This window comes from Pholcus phalangioides, unplaced genomic scaffold, assembly GCF_987345545.1.
Source record: "Pholcus phalangioides strain wild (caught in Gottingen) unplaced genomic scaffold, Ppha-v1.0 ptg000007l_1, whole genome shotgun sequence".
In the NCBI taxonomy this organism is placed as follows: domain Eukaryota; kingdom Metazoa; phylum Arthropoda; class Arachnida; order Araneae; family Pholcidae; genus Pholcus; species Pholcus phalangioides.
This window is the reverse complement of record NW_028301600.1, coordinates 53749551-53766226: the sequence shown is the minus strand read 5'-3', so window position 1 is coordinate 53766226 and position 16676 is coordinate 53749551. Positions and strand designations below refer to the sequence as shown.

At 36.5% G+C, this 16676-nt stretch overlaps 1 protein-coding gene across 2 annotated transcripts in view; it reads right to left on the bottom strand.

Annotated features, from left to right (window-relative positions):
* LOC149085490 (uncharacterized) overlaps window positions 1–12341 on the bottom strand; it is a 32752-nt gene extending 20411 nt beyond the window's left edge. Inside the window, exon 1 of one of the 2 annotated variants that reach the window (XM_089233510.1) lies at window positions 12042–12341. In XM_089233510.1, the coding sequence (XP_089089636.1) occupies window positions 12042–12132 (91 nt within the window). In that variant the 5' untranslated portion in view covers window positions 12133–12341. Of the gene's footprint in view, window positions 1–1636; window positions 1913–12041 lie in introns of those variants that run through there. The other variant, XM_089233511.1, reaches the window with a different exon arrangement.
* Between the last annotated feature and the right edge of the window lie 4335 nt (window positions 12342–16676).

Here is a 16676-nt window from a genome sequence, read left to right as displayed (position 1 = left end):
AGAATACATTTTTTTGGACACCTTAGAAGGGGGCCTCAAAAATGAATGGGAACAGTAAAGAATTATTTTTTTTAGAGACAATAATTTTACACAAAATCTATTTGAAAATGTGAGAGATCATTAGTAAAAAAGTTCCTCCAATCAACAGTTCAACAAAGTTTTTTAAGGGAGTTGATACCTTTAACATGGTGAAAAACTGCTCTAATAGAAATATCATTAAAAATACTATTTAACCATTGATTTATTTCAAATTTTTTACACATGTTCTTGATTGTATGTGCTATCCTATGCTGGTACAGAAAGCTTTACATATCTTGGATACTTAATTTTTTGTAAATTTAAAAAGAAAAATGCATTAAAAATAGCTTGCGCGCGTGATAAAATACCATAACATCAATATACAGTAATTGAATAAAAATGTATTCAAAATATATATAAAAGAAACTGCTTAGTTCATGAAATGAAGCAAATGTTTGAGATTTCATTGACTCAATTTCACTTAAAATTAAATTTTAAATTTAAACACTTTTTTAAATTTTAATTTTAAATAAGATTGAGTCAATGAAATCTCAGCCTTTTGCTTCATTTCATGAACTGAACAGTTTCCTTCATTTTGAGTCTATTTTTATTCAATTACATTGATGTCATGGTATTTATCATGCGCATAAGCTGTTTTTAAAAAATCCATTCTTTTTTAATTCACAAAAAACTAAATAGCCAAGATATGTAAACCTTACTACCAGCATAAGATAGCACATACAATCAAGAACATATGTAAAAAAATTGAAATAATTCAATGGTTAAATAGTATTTTTAATGATATTTATATTAGAGAGCATAGTTTTTCACTAGCTAAAGGTGTCAACTCCCTTCAAGCAAGTTCACTACTTATCGTTATGAAGCACAACTTAATACGATATCCGCTTTGATTCAAATTTTTATGAGCAAATCAATAACGTATGCGATGTACGCGGGTTACAGTCAAGTATTACTATATTACATCGAATAATGGCGATTATATTTTGAAAGAAACTAACGTTTGATTTCGGTAAAGAATGTTGAAACGCAATGCACGTGTCTCACAAGTCTGCTCTCAAGTATTTCGGCCTTCAAAACGTTGTATAATATCACTAACAATAGCTTGAAAAATAAATGTTCTCGAAACACCTAAATCAATAATAATGGGCGGGAATAAACCTAATTAGTGAATGACTTGGTTTTTGGAGTATAAGTATCTCACTAGATCGGGCCGTTTTCAAGAAGAACTGATCTCCAATTAATTTTTTAACGATACTTTAATCTAAACACTAGTCAATTATGCGGTTTACGCTTCCATGTTTTTAGAATATAGTATAGTGGATCCTGCTTATAACTTTTTTTTTAAAAATAAGTTATAAGTCATAAAAAGCGTTGTAAGCGGGAAAACACTTCAAACGGGAAATCTCGATGAGTACTAGTAAAAGTTGGACAACGAAAATAAGTCGTGGTAAACGGGATATTGTTCAAAGAGGGAACGCTATAAGCGGGATCCACTGTATTTATGTTTTAAATTAGTACATTCCTGTATATACTGCATGTAATATATAATATATAAGCACTGTACATCGTATTAATATAACCAAAAACTTGACATTACCTGTTTTGAATTTATTTAAATCCCAGATCATGTTTTTTTTCGAAAAACTTCAATATTAGGTTATACTTCTCAAATCTGACACTTTTTGGTGGCTCAATCACAATGAGAATTCTTTTATCATGTTCTAGCAAGTTGGGATTCGTTCATTTCTTCCGAAGTGGTCTGAAAGGGTAAGGGTTTGTTCCCTTTGTTTGACCTCCGTTCCTTTGGACTCGCTTTTCAAGGTGATTTGTGGGTGAGAAGACGAAAAAAGGTGTTAAGTTGAACGGACACGCCTGTTTGACAGATACTTGACTTACAACTCAGTCTGGTTATATGGAACACTTGGACGATTACACATCTTGCGATTAGATAACAGAAAATGGGTGACAGGGAAGGTCACAAGCTTCAGATTTGCATACAGTGGTGTGACCTACATTTACCTTCAAACGGAATCCAAGTTTTTTTTTACTATATTTTCTATTCGTTGTAAAATGGCAGTGGAAAGATCTTTGGTCATCACTTTTTTTTTCTTGTTTTGAACAAGCCTTGAATTCATCTTCAGACTATGCATCTTCTATACCAGTATTTTCTAAAGTAGGCAATACCATGGGGGACGATGAAATGATACTGGGGGCGGTAGAAGCTTCGGGTTTTGTATGGGATCCTTTGGGTAGGCTTGAGTTGGGGGGGGGGGATGAGAAGCATGAGCGGAGATCGGGGAGGGGGCATTGCCCCCTAACGTGAAAGGTAAAACCGACTGATCTAATGTATTTGAGTATACATGAATTGACATCACACATCATCATCATGCCCCCCAGCAATCATCGTGCCCTCCCCCAGACTTTCAAGTCTATCTCCGCCTTTGATGAGAAGAGAAATGTTTTGAAATAGGGGGGGGGGGGGTGATGGATCAAAAAGGTTGGGAAACTATGTTCTATACTTTGATCTACGAGTTAAACTGAATACATATACTGTACAGTACCGTCTTAACGCATGGGCCCGGGAACCTCAAGTGCAGAGGGGGCCTCGTGATAATGAGATCCGTATGGATAAGATTTTTTTAGATTAAGCATGTAAATTGGAAAGCAGAGACATTTCTAAAAGATAGAGGCCTAGGAAAAATCACTTTTCCCGGGAGCCCATGGTGCTCTTAAGACGGTCCCGTTACCGTATTTTAATATGAAAGTAGTCAGCTGCACGCTTACTTTAAAATGAAATGTTCTTGTTTTCATTGACCATTGATCATTTTTGTCGCACCACGGTCATTTTCTGCACACGAGTGTTAGACTTCTTGTTTTCATATTCTTGTTCTTGTGTATACGCGTTTTTTTTTTCCTTCGGTAAATCAGTAAGTTCGGAAGTTTCACAACGATTCTTAAAGTAGATAAATATCTGTGTATCGAATACGTACGAAAAAGACTAAACAAAAGAAATGGAGGCTTTGAAGACTTGGTTTAGTGCATCGTATGTATTGAAAAATATATATATAAGTAGGCGCTCGAATTCACGAACTGATTCTCTGTCCTGAACAGCACGTCACAGAGTTATTGTTAAAATCCGCTCAATTTTACGAGCTCTCATTTCTGATCAACTCTCTAATCTTACGCGCGAACTTCGTTTTTCTTCCACTACTTTTTTTCGGTTATTTTATTCTTTCTGTCACCACCGAGTTCGTTTCAATCAAAAGTAAACTTCAATTCAGACGTTTCACGTGTTTTAAGAGAAAATAGAGGAAGAGAGTGAAGGTAGAGAGAGTGTTTGTGTGTGTGTTCACCAATTTGTGTGCGTGTGTCATCATCGACATATACAAGTGTTTTGCGAACACGTGCCAGGAAGGAGGGTTTGATTGTTGGCGGGGGTGACCATGAATTGACGATACGTTGACAATGTAATTCACTCTTTGTGCATTATGACTACATAAACTGGTGGTTTTAGAAATGGTATGATAAATTAGGTCAGCGGTTCTCAACCTTTTTTGACTCGCGGAGCCCTTTTTAGTAAAAAAAATTCTATGGCGGAGTCCAGTAGGCCAATTTTTTAATTATTCATCAAAGTTACTGATTTATTTTTACTATTTAAAAATATTAATAATTATTTTTTTTAAATTTTCCTGGGTTTTTTCATTTTCCTCGAGCGGCTGGAGAGTGTACAAGGAGCCCCAAGGGCTCCACGGAACACCGGTTGCGAACGGCTGCATTAGGTTATTGATAGGTCATTTCTAAATCGAGAGTCGATCAAATTCTATTTTAGCCAACTGCTGTTCGTCTACTTCATTCTTCGCAATGTCAACAAAATGGAAAAGATTGAAAGAGGGTAAAAAAAAAAATATTTTAAAGACATTTATATGGTCGAATTCTTACAAAGACAGAAATTGTCAAAAAAAAGTACGGGATTCAAAAATTCAAGTTCGTAAACGAGCGATCGCAGGGCCGTCTTAAGAGCATCGTGGGCCCCCGGGCGAAGTGATTTTTCCGAGGCCCTACCTGGCAAATTCTTGAAAATTTCAACCAGATTTCATTTTTGTGAGGCCCCTTCTTCTCTTGAGGCCCCCGGGTCATGCCAGGGTGGCCCATGCGTTAATACGTCACTGAGCGATCGACTGTATACTGTACATCGATACCATATACTGTATTTATTGATAGAGAAGTGTCCGGGAATAAATAGAATAGGTATGAGGGTAAGAAGGCAAGCGAGTTATATCACTTCCGCCTCCTCCGTTGACAGAATGGTCATTGCCAATGTTATGACATCATCATTTTTCTTCTTGAAAATGATGCAAGCATCGTCATCATCTCACAGTGAGTAAGCTAAGCACGACTACTGCAGTTGGACGACGATCTAATCCACGCGAACAAGGAAATTGGTCATCTGTCGGAATTGTAAATGAATGACTAAGCAAAAGCATCCGGCGTATGGTACCGTTTATTGTTCCTCTATATAAGTGACTGTACATCCTACTGCCTTTTCTGGCATTGGATTATGAATATTCCCGGTGCTTAACTTTTTAACTCTTCAACAGCTGATCACAATGACAGATAATGATATGAGAAGGAGGAGACCACGACTCGTGATAAAAGAGTGGAGTATAGCTCTTCTTCTCTCCCATTCTCTCTCTTCTTTGTATCTTTTTTTTCCCCTTCCTTCCGTCTTCGGACATCCTATTGACTGAGCAAACAATGCCGCAACCATTTTCTTTTTGAAGTTTGATAATGCCATAAACTCTCAACAGACTTCTCGAAGACAGACGCGGAATAACTTGTGAACGTAGGTGGCCTCTGGAGGTGTTCCATTGTAAGCATTGTATAAACCTTTCCATGCTCATGCTGGGTCGTCTTTAGTGCTCTTCTAATAGCTTGAAAAGCACTAAAGATCCTTTGTCCACGAGACCTCACACACACAGTTTTATCCAGCAAATGATATAGCCTCTTTCCTAGACCACTTGAACATGTTATAGTTTTTGGAATATCAAATTCAACTATTGCAGAGTTTTTTGACCATTTTCAGCTGTGACCCAAAATAAACAACATGGGGACTTTCGCAACCCATGGGGACTTTTCGTTCACTTTAAAATTAAAAATTACTGTTTCAAAATGAGTGAATTCGAACTTGATGGCGTCATGGTCTATAAGAGGATTTGTCGTAAACTTGTGCGACCCATCTCAGAAGCCCCTGCGACGCAACCCCTAGGTTGAGAACCCCTGATCTATCGCCTCATACTTTCTTGACATTTTAAAATTGAAAATCGACAATAATACGGCAATTATTGCTTTTTTCTAATAACTGGTTTTCAATGCTATGGAAAGGTAATTGTCAAGGCAGCGGTTCTCAACCTGTGCTCAGCATACAATTCCCTGGGGCTTCGCGGCCACTTCAAGAAAAATGAAATAAAAATCAATAAATACATAAAAAACAGGCCAAAGGGATATCCATAGCAATTAATTCCGAAAAGGGTTGAGAACCCACATGTTATGGTATTCTGCATTTGTAGAGATACAATTTTGTTAATCACTGAAAAGTTTTTGAGATCAAATAAAATTAGAAATCACTGGAATCCGTATGAAGACGACGAAGCTGTAACATTATTTAAAAAACCTTTGAATTCTACAGAAAGAAGCGAAAAATGGTGTGAAATGAATTACTGCAAAATCTAAATTATCTATTTTGATCCATGGCAGTCCTGTCTTTTACCAAGCAAACTCGCGATTAATCTCGTGGAGAAAAATGTAAACAGTAGAGTAAAACATGTTGCATTGACTTAGAGATGACACAAACGGAGCTGGGCAAAAAAAAAAATATTGTGTCATCCAAAGGATCAAAGATAAGATCTTCTCTTGATTGAGAGCAGCAACTAAAGAAAACCAGCCGAGTGCGAACATCACGAAGCAGCTGTTGTAATAATGCTTCATCCTGGCATTACTGCGTTATCTACTTCGAGATCAGACTTAGACCAAGGGATTATACCGCCTTTCTTGTGCATTTCTGAAGTATACTACGAACGTGTATCACGCAGATAATAATGTCCTACTCTGAGAGTCACTCTGGTTCTTTGAATCACTTTGATAGCTTCACACAAACAATAAAAAAAAAGTGTATTTTCAAACGTCTTTATCTCAAACCGAAATAAGGGTGGGCGTTCCTGTTGTTAATTTTTCTTTCACACGAAATAAGCCATTTCTTAAGTTCATAATGACTGCTAATGCATCTGATCAAATTGAATGGTATATGTCACCAACTTCTAATTATCATTGAAAATATATATTAATATATTGTGATATCTCATTACAAAAGATTCTCTTTTCATCCAGACTTCCTTTCATCCTGTGAATCCTCTCCATTTGCAGCCAATATTCATAATTACATAAACTAATACAGTAGGAGGCTTGGCAAAAGCGTTTATCTGATGGTACATAAACTGTTTTAATTATACTACAAGCGTCATTTACAATTTAAGGTCAACAAATCTAAGAGTTATCATAAAAAAAGTATAAATGAGAGAGAGATAAACAAAAAAGTGTACATATATTACATAATTCCAAGCACATCCATATTCTCATTATTTTTTAACACACGATAATCATTTTTTCCTCACGTTTTTGGTATAGTAGATCGTAGAATGAGCTTTTCCAAACCCCCTGTACAGTATTAGCCGGAAAAAAAAATTTTGAAGAGTAATTTCACTCCTCTTCAAAATTTGAAAAAATGAGAACGTTATAAGCGGAGTTCACTATAAATTAACAGAACTTCATTAAAATCTATGCATGTATAAAAGAAAAGTTTGTAGTGTGCCCGTTTATGTGTGTGTAATTAATACATATCTACAGTTATATTCCGATCTTGATGAAATTTTGCACGCTTGTCCTCCAAAACAAGAGGAATAAATACACTGTCTACATAAGATTTCGAAAAACCACCTCCACGTTGGGTTACCAACTAAGAAAGGAGGACGCCTCCGCGCACACACTTAGTGACGTCACTTTCCCCAATTTTCACAACAGATGGCATCTTTACTCTGACAAATATAAAACCGGTCACAACAATAATTTTTCCCGACTAAAACAGAACAACGGAGAAAAAATTCTGGAAATTTCCAAACATTGGTGTCAATGAGAATTAATATTTCTTCACAGTTTCAATTTTGAAAAATCACGTCACCCATCTTAAGTTCACATAAGCCCGGGCAACGCCGGGGACTTCAGCTCATCGGCGTACGCAGAATTTTCTCGGGGGTGGGGGATTCAATTTTTTCTCATTCTGGGGGGGGGGGAGAGGGGTTTACGTTTCCCCCTATAAAATAACACTACAATCTCGGCTTGAGGGGCGTACGCCAATGCTTCAGCTAGTTACATATATTAAAGACAGTTTCTTTCAATATTTTCTTTTCTTTTTTACGAAAATATATTTAAAAAATTAAATTTTTGGTTCGTTTGGGAGGGGGATGAGCCCCTTATGCCCCCTCCCTGCGTACGCCTCTGCACAGAACCAGTTAGAGCAGCGGTTCTCAACCGGTGCTCCATAGAGCCCTTGGAGCTCCGTGTGCACTTCCCAGATGCTCCGCGGCGACTCAGGGAAAATAAAACAAATAAGTAAATTAAACAGATAAAATGAAAAAAAAAAGGCCTACAGGGTTCCGCCATGAAAATTATATACAAAAAGGGCTCCTCGAGTCAAAGAGGGCTCCGATATAAAAATTATGTACTGAAAAGGGCTCCGCGAGTCAAAAAAGGTTGAGAACCACTGAGTTAGAGTAAAATTGTGTAGGCGCGACTTGATCAAATTTACAGGGCTTTTTCTTTTTAGCCAAACAGCCTTTATTTATTAGAAGCCCTCGTATATAGGGAAATTGACTCAACATGGGAAATTACAGCAGATTGGTTGTGATATACCTGATAGGAAAGATTATTAAAGGGGTAATTAGTGAAAGTCAATATCCACCATAGGCGTACGCATTTCCTCGAGGCGGGAGGGCGTATCTTTTTTTTTTATTCCAAGAAGGGGGTTTATTTTTTAACTGCAAAAAAAACCAATAAAATCTCAGCTCAAGGACGGGGCACGCCAGTTTGCGCACGCTAGTAAAATCGGTCGTATCCATGATTTGACAGATATAGTGAAACATTGTTAATCGCTACAAGGATACTTGATATAATAATAAACTCCTCTACAACGATATTTGTTCATCTTGCTTGGAAATGCCTATGGCATAATGTAAAACTGCTGCCTCTCGATATAACGATAATCTCTCGACAACGATATTTTTTCTTGATCTGCAGAGTATCGTTATATCGAGGTTTCACTGTTGTTTAAATGGCAAATCATAAACTTCGGTTAAAAACACGGCAGTAACCTGCTGTCTAACGGAAGGTCAGCATTGGGTTCGGCATTTTGGTTAGTCAAAAACTCTCTGAAACCTAAAACAAAATGAGATACTTTGTCAGCCGGGCAAACACGCATTTTGGCTCCCCCGTGTAGTGTAGAAAGAGGAGTTAAATGGTCAGTTCGGCGTCCCTTCTAGTCCAGCGCTCGGGACACCAGAACCGCCTTCTTCCCCCTAGTAGCGGTCCTATTCATTTCCATCATTTCTTGATTGATCGATCATAGAATTGAATAATGCCTTTATTCTAACCCAAAATTAAAAAAAGGACGCAAACATAATTGCATATCTCTAGCGAGGGACATAATCACGTTAGGAAAGAGACTGCTGTCACTACTATTATATGGAAAGAGTGAGCCAATAAATTTTTGAGAAACTGAAATGTTCTTCAATAGAAAAATGCTAGTTTTTGTTTTAATCAGGGCATCTCGAAATTACAGCTGTTAAAAGCACCGAAAAACAGAGATTGGGAAAATGATGAGAATGTTTTGGCCAGACGGTATCATCAAAGCCATTTCATAGAGTGATGTCTGTTAGATACCACGGCTCTTAAGGGAATAAAAAGCAGTTCTTTTCCTCATGTAAAATATTAGCAGAGCCATAATAAATGTTATTTTTGATTTCTTTTTTATCAGCCGTCGACCTTTTCAAAGAGAGGATAACTTCCGACTCCAAAAAAGTACCGCAGACGCACATACATACGCCTCTCTTGAGTTTTCATCAATCTCCATTAAGAGAGTTCGAAGTGCAACTGTTGAAATTCCTTTTCTATCTTCTTAGAAGTAAACAATTCTTTGGGGTTATTTTTTTTTAGTCTCTAACATATTCAAATTGTGTTTTTCTGTATGAATGACACGTTTTACAATGCCAATGATTCCTCTCACAATTTTCACATTAAATATTCACTTGTTTCATATGGTGTAAAACGTACTAATGTACCTTATTTGATGGAAATCGGTCAGCATTGGAATAGCTTTGAAGAAAGCCCGTATTATATTTGGATGCAACTTCGTCTCTCTCTTTGCACACATTCTCATATTCTATTCTCAACGAATGCACACGTTTTCTATTCACAATATGTTTTTATATATTATTTGAAAACACTAAGGCAGCCGAACTCATCCATAACGGATAGCATCTGCATAAACTCCAAGAGGAATCACGAACCATAACACAACATCCAAAACGTAATCATTCTCATAAAGTTTTTCAGGCGGAGACTCCAGCTCACCCAGTCATTACAGCTGATAACTCGAGCTTCTTTCTCACCGAGAATGCTTTGTGAATACTGAAATAAGATAGTTGATCTTTTATAATATAAAGACTAAATTCAGAGCGAGGGTCGCAGAGCGTAGTCAGTCACGTTTCCAGCTCATTCGAGAAATATAGCCTACTCACTGCTGATTTGATGATTTACTGGACGGAAACAGAATGACTGCTTACCATACTTCCATACGCATTAAACGTTGAACAGAAATGGTTGGTTGGTATATTACGTGTGGCTTAAGACTATCCGTTCGTCGTCTTTGATGTATACAAGTGACTGAACTTCATGCAATTGTCGATGCTTTGTGATAGAGGTTACGATGGTTTTAATTACGACGGGCAAATAACGAAGAAAAAGAGAGAGTATATTCTACCATTAATTTCTTTAACGAGTGTCTATTGTGTATAACTCGTTGGGAGCCTTGTGCCAACATCAGAAAGTCCACGTATTGTTCGTATGGGTCATATCCCAATAAAGAGTAATGGGTGATGTTTTACCTCGGGTTATATATATAATATATAATTGGTAATATAAAAGTCTCTTGGTAGAGTAAGCTAGATAAAAAAGACGAACGATTGCAACTGTGTACGCAATAGAAGAATCAACTAAGATGATACATACAATATTGGAAATTGAAATAAAAGATGAATAAAAGAGAATGCAAAATGATAGCGATAGTAATACTGTAGTTTATTCAAGAGAATTTTTAAACACTAGAAGATTTTCATAGGGAAAAAAATTGAATTTTATATAAGTGAAATGCAATCATGAATATCATTTCTACAATAAGGCAGCCGTAAGGAATAGAAGTCAGGATCGGATAGCGTGATCTGATACATATAATTTGAGTAGCGAGAGTGTAATTGGAAAAATGGCTCAACAACAACCGCAGCCCAAGGCAGGCACGTCATCTTCTGCGCCAGCAGAAACAGTAGAATACACGATCCATGCCGAAAAGAAAGAAAAATGCCGGATTGACACCGCAATTACTGTAAGAATGGAATCATTTATTTCCTTCAGCCGCAGCAGGAAGTTGCTCAACTAGATGATTGGGTTAATAGATGTTCAAATGTGAAAAGATATCTAACAGCGATGTGCTTACTTATTTTCATGGATTTGAAAATGAAAGTAGACTCTTCACATGTACTACTAAGACTATTGGTACTCTGAAAAGTCAAGAATTTAGAAGCAGGGCCCCTAGACTGGAATCTTCGGCGGACTCCGCTATATAGTGAATTTATAGCGTGAAAAAGCTAAAAAAAATGATGAGAATCGTCCCGGGCCCCGTCAGTCACACCCTTGTAGGGACCATGGATACAACTAACGCTCGTGGACCAACTAACATATATGGACATGGCTTCCACGTCCTGCAGCCCCCATAGTGGATTTATAGCGTAAAAAAAATCGTCCCAGGGGCCAGGGCTAGAGCCTTGTAAGACCTGCCCTTGTGGGGGCCATGTTTAAAACGGTACATTAAAGATGTGTTACCTGTTTATTTCTTTTCTTCCAGAAGATTGTGTAATAAAAACAAAAATGTGTGCCAAAAGTCCGTTGTGTACTTAAGGGAATGATTTTCTCTGTTGGGATCCAAGGTTTATAGAATATATAGATCCTCTCTCAGCACCTGTCAACCCTGCCAGCCAGGCAGCACTTTTCTCTACGAAAGAGGCCACGCGACTCCAGAGACAAACGGTGCAGATGGGGCTACATTTGCACAGATGGCACACACGTGGAGGATATTATGTCTGCCTTGGGGCTACCATCTGCCTGCCAACTCGAAGCACGCGCCAAAAGAAAGATGATGATGAAAAGACATATTATATATATCCCTGCACTATATGTACCCAAGCTTATAAAGCGACTTATTACAGGCCCGTGATCAGCACATTTATAAAGAGTGTAGAGGCCCATAACAAGAGCCAGATGTAAGATAATTGAAAGGAAGTCAGTAAAAAAGTTTATACCATCTTTGACACTTCATCGAACTAATAGGTAATCTAGCGTATTTTATGTCGCGAAAAAAGAAATCCTCAGAATCCTTAGCTAAAAGACTATACTTGATCATGCTCATTTTCTTTGTGTTTCCTCTTCATGCATTTAATAAGAAAAGCACTTAGAATTTCCTGCCATTCGAAAATATATAGATATATGTACAGTAGAATCCCTTATTTAATAAATCAGAAAAAACTGACAATTTTATTCGTTAAATCGAGGAAATCGTTAAATCTTGGTGAAATTTATCAGGAGCATAAACACACTCGAAACGGCAAATTTTAAAAGCTACTTACTTTGGGGATTGCTGTTACAACTTATTTCTGACAAAAATTTAAAAAAAAACAACCAAAAAAAAAAAAACTTGAAAATAAAGTCAGGATCCATAAAAGATTTCTTGGTAGAAGACGTCCAACATTTTTATCAAATTCTGTTGAAATTGTCCTTTTTTTCACTAATCAAGAAACATTCTCTCTTCAGGTGACCCGTCATTCTTTACTTGTCAAGGCAGAGTACAAACTTAAAGTAACTTTATTTTTTTTTATTGAAATCTAAGCATATGAACAGCGCAATGTTTTATGGTATTGGCATTAAACCGATTGCTAAACCTTCCCGCGTACATTCTAAACGGCTTTATTATCTCCTTTTCTCAAAAAGAACAGTCTTTTGTTTGTCTCTAGAGAAGGGCTGAAGGTCAGTCAAATCTTCGGATTGTGGTTTCGAGTGATGATAAATAAGAAAAAAAATTGGATAGTTCAAAAATTATTCGATATATCGAGGCTTTTCATTCATTAAATAGGGGTGTGACTACTATTTTTGCCAGAATTTCGGGGGGAAAAAAAGCTAAATCATTGAAATTCGTTGAGCTGGGGTCCGACTGTATATACCTTTACACATAAACTGTGAATAGCATATACCAGCCGAGATTTTTACGAGGCAAACAGAGAAAAAAAAATAGAAATCTTAGGGTAAGTTTATATTTTTCATAGTATATTTGAAGCCAGACAAAGAGATCGAGAATATTCTTCAACGTCAAACAATAAAAATTGTCTGGCGTATTGTATTCCGATGAAAGTACGTGTTCTCTTATATTGCATACACGTATCTCTGTACGCCTGTGTATTAAATTATACCAAGTTTTATTATGTATAGTATCTTCAATTCACTTATATATATCTATATTTCCACAATTTTCGAGACATCGCTCTCGAATGTTTAATGTTTTGATTTCAGCATGTAATGAAAAGTTTCCAATCAAGTGACTTAAAGTTAGTCTAACCATATTTCATCTAAGAAAAATACGGGCATCGCCAATTGTCTGCGAAACTGACAATAATTACTAAAATCGTTAAAAAGTTGCCCGTAGGGAGAAATAAAAGACAACTGCAGTCAATGAATAAAATTGTATTCCACGGAAAAAGGCGAATACATGACAAATATGTATGATGAATATATTTACACATTACTTATATTCATAATTTTTAATTAACGTAATGTAATTTATAAGTTGGGAAAATTATCTGCATCCACGATATTAGTAAAGAACACATATAAAAAGGTAAGCTTCGTTGAAAAACTGGAAAATTTTAATGAAAATGTCGGGATGGAAAAAATTATGGAAAAAGTACTGGTTATATGGTCATCCCTACTTTTTCGGTGAGTTACCTGTTTATTTTCTACTAAAGCTGTCGCGCTGGCAGAAGCATATTTAGACTCTTTTTTTTCCATTTTTGACTCACTTCAAGCATGCAGGGCCGTCTTAATGAATGGGCACATCTGGGAGGACTATATTACTTCATGCTGCGCGAGGGCCCCACGATAACCTTGCATAACAATTAACATGAATCGTGGAATACAGGGTACCCAGTTCATTTTTCTGCCGCGGAGCCCATGATGCTGTTAAGGTTGCTCTGCATACATGTCCAGCAGGGCCAACTATGTGTAATTAAGGCATGTTTCCACCATCAACGAAACACCATTCAGTGACCCTCTAATAATGCAGCTCAGACAACGAGATACACCCAGCTGAATTGCGAGCTCAGTCGACCATCACACAAAAGCCACGTTCAGTTAATTATTATATTTTTTTTTTTTTGTTGCTATAAATAAGCTAGAAAATTTATACAGTACCAACTGTACATCAAAAAACTGAACAAGCATATAATGAATCTATAAAAAAATTGAAAATATATCGCGTCAGCGTTTTCAGGCAAAAGTCACTACGTCCAAAAATTGCGATTTTGAGATAATTATTCCAGCGTCATCTCCAATTAACGCTCAACAGTCTGGTAAATCTCTCGAATGAAATTGAATTTTCGTTGCCAAACAAAAGAGGTGTCTATATTTCACCAAGTACGGTTAGGTGCTTTTATTGGCAGGCATAAAAATCGCTAAGTCTACTTAGTAAGTGGACTTGAGGATTTTTTTGCAGATTTCGTCGGCGGCATTCAAGCAAAAGTCACCAAGTCCATCAAAAACCTTTTGATAGACCAGTCATTAGAAAGGACATGATGATTGATATATTATTAGCTTTTAATTCAAGCAGAGTTGACTGTATTCAGCTAATGAACTATACTTTCAATAGAAAAGGCATTAGTTCCAGATCTTACTTGCGCGTGAATTAACGTTAGGTTTATGCATCATCACGTTGGTAGTTGTTATACATGGCATGAAGTAAATGGTAAGCACGGTAGTTTAGAAATTATAGCATGCCTGTATACGTTTCTGGCTGCACTCCCAGGAAATATTGAAAAGAAAAACGTGTCACTTTTCTCTGATACATGTGGTGGTTAGAATTCAAACCAAAATATGGCAGCTTTGTCAATGTACAGTAAAACCTGTCTATAACGATACTCACCGGGACCCAAGAAAATATCTTTATAGACAGGTTTATCGTTATAGACAGTATCGTTATACACAGGTTTCACTGCATTTGTTCCAAATGACTCGCATTGAAATTTTAGTGATGAGTATTTCACAGCGTCATTTTTTTATTTATTTTCTTATTTTATCACTACATAATTACATTTATATCATCATCAGAGATCAGACATCAGTAGTCTACGTATTGTAGTAGTAGTAGTAGTAGTACGTATTGATTTCACACCGCTTCAACGTGATTTGTATGCTGCTTATACATTAATATCGAGAAGTTTAATTTTCACTTTATCTCAAAAACTAGAAACAACCTGACAAAATCAATGCCAGATTCGGATTCAGTGCTCCAAAGTCAAGCTAATCACTGAAATATTTTGGGTAATAAAATCGGTGTTGAGTAGGTCATTACTGATTCAAAAGAATTCATATAATCAGTTTATTTTTTTTTGCAAGCAAAAGTCACCAAGTCCACGAAAAACCTTTTGACGGGCTACTGCAGTCAATTAGAACTTTTAATTAATTATTTCATGACATATAAATCAGTTATCTAAATATCAGTAAACCTGTTGTAGAAGTTGGAAATCTCTGTAAAATGATTTTTGCTATTTTTCGTAATGATTGAATCACATAGTTGCGGTTTAAATTGCCTATGTCTTAAAAACCTAAAATTTTGTACTTGGTGACTTCGCCTGAACACCGACGATATAGTAGTCGATCCTTCAGCCGCTAGACTAGTTGTTTCCTACCGAAGGTACGTATACTTCTGGGGTACGTGACGTACCAATGATCCCAGCGGCATTGAAAAAAGTATGTAATTAAAAATGGGAAAAACATTAACGTGTAAAACCCAGATACCTCATTCATGCTGCAAGGGGTTCTATATTTATTAAAATAAATACAAATACAAGGCCACAACAGGCAAAATGTCCAACGAGGTGGCTGAGAAAAAAAATTAACTTTTTATACGAACACCCTGTTCTCAAGCAATTAGAAAATTAGAAAGTTGTTGCCCTGTCTCTCTTGAGGTCAACAAATACAATTCCACGTTTCCAAGTGCAGTATTAGCAGAGATATTTGAATTAAAAAATCTGAGAAAAGTAGAGAACGGCAAAAACTAACGGACAACGCTTCTTTCCTTGATTTAATGACGGACATAACATGTATATTTATCTCACCTATTTGTCAAATTAAACGTTTTTTTTCTCGTGAATTTATACATAAATCCGTTGCTTTATTTCCCGCCATTTATGATTTTTCAGTGATAAAAATGGCAACTTTACGTATCTCGAACAACGTTTTTGGTGATAATTGGCGATGTGCTTCATATGGGTCCAAATGTTCCGTATTTTTTTAGAGGAAATATGGTCAGTCTAGATACATGTCGTTTTGTATGTATTGATACTTTCCTATCGGAACACCTCTCGCAGACCGGATTAACCTAATTGACGATCCGGAGGTTGTGCGCCCCCTTTTACACCAATAGGGGAACCACGAGCGAAAAAAGGGTTAAGAAGCACTACTCTATAAGAATCAGGCGGGAGCGAAGCCTTACGACGTCATATTCGAGGTGTCGTGATAAACGAGGTCGTTATAACCGAGTTCGACATGAGTAATTGAGTATACTTTTCAAGATTTCTCATTTACTATTATTATTCGAAGAGTTCTTTTGTTTTTTCATGAAATAAGAGAGAAACCGAACGAAAAACAATGTATTTTATATGGGACGGCAGGAATAAAAAGCAAAAGTCAATGGAGGTGAATAGTTTTTACATTTATTTTTTGTTTTCAACGTTGTATACGTGTAGTGTATTATGTGTGGGAAGAGGATGGATTGACTAAAAAGTTGCGTTACAACTCTTCCTTAGTTTGATGTTCAGTATGTGTTTTCTTTTTTCTTTTACTGACCACCACAACAGTACGACTTCAAGAACCACTATTTTTTTGTTGTTGTTTTCTTCTATCATACATACGTAGTCATTGTCCTTTTTCCTTTATTTTCCGAGATATCTGTCACCTCTGCAATATCTTTCAAACCTTAAAACTAAATGATAAAT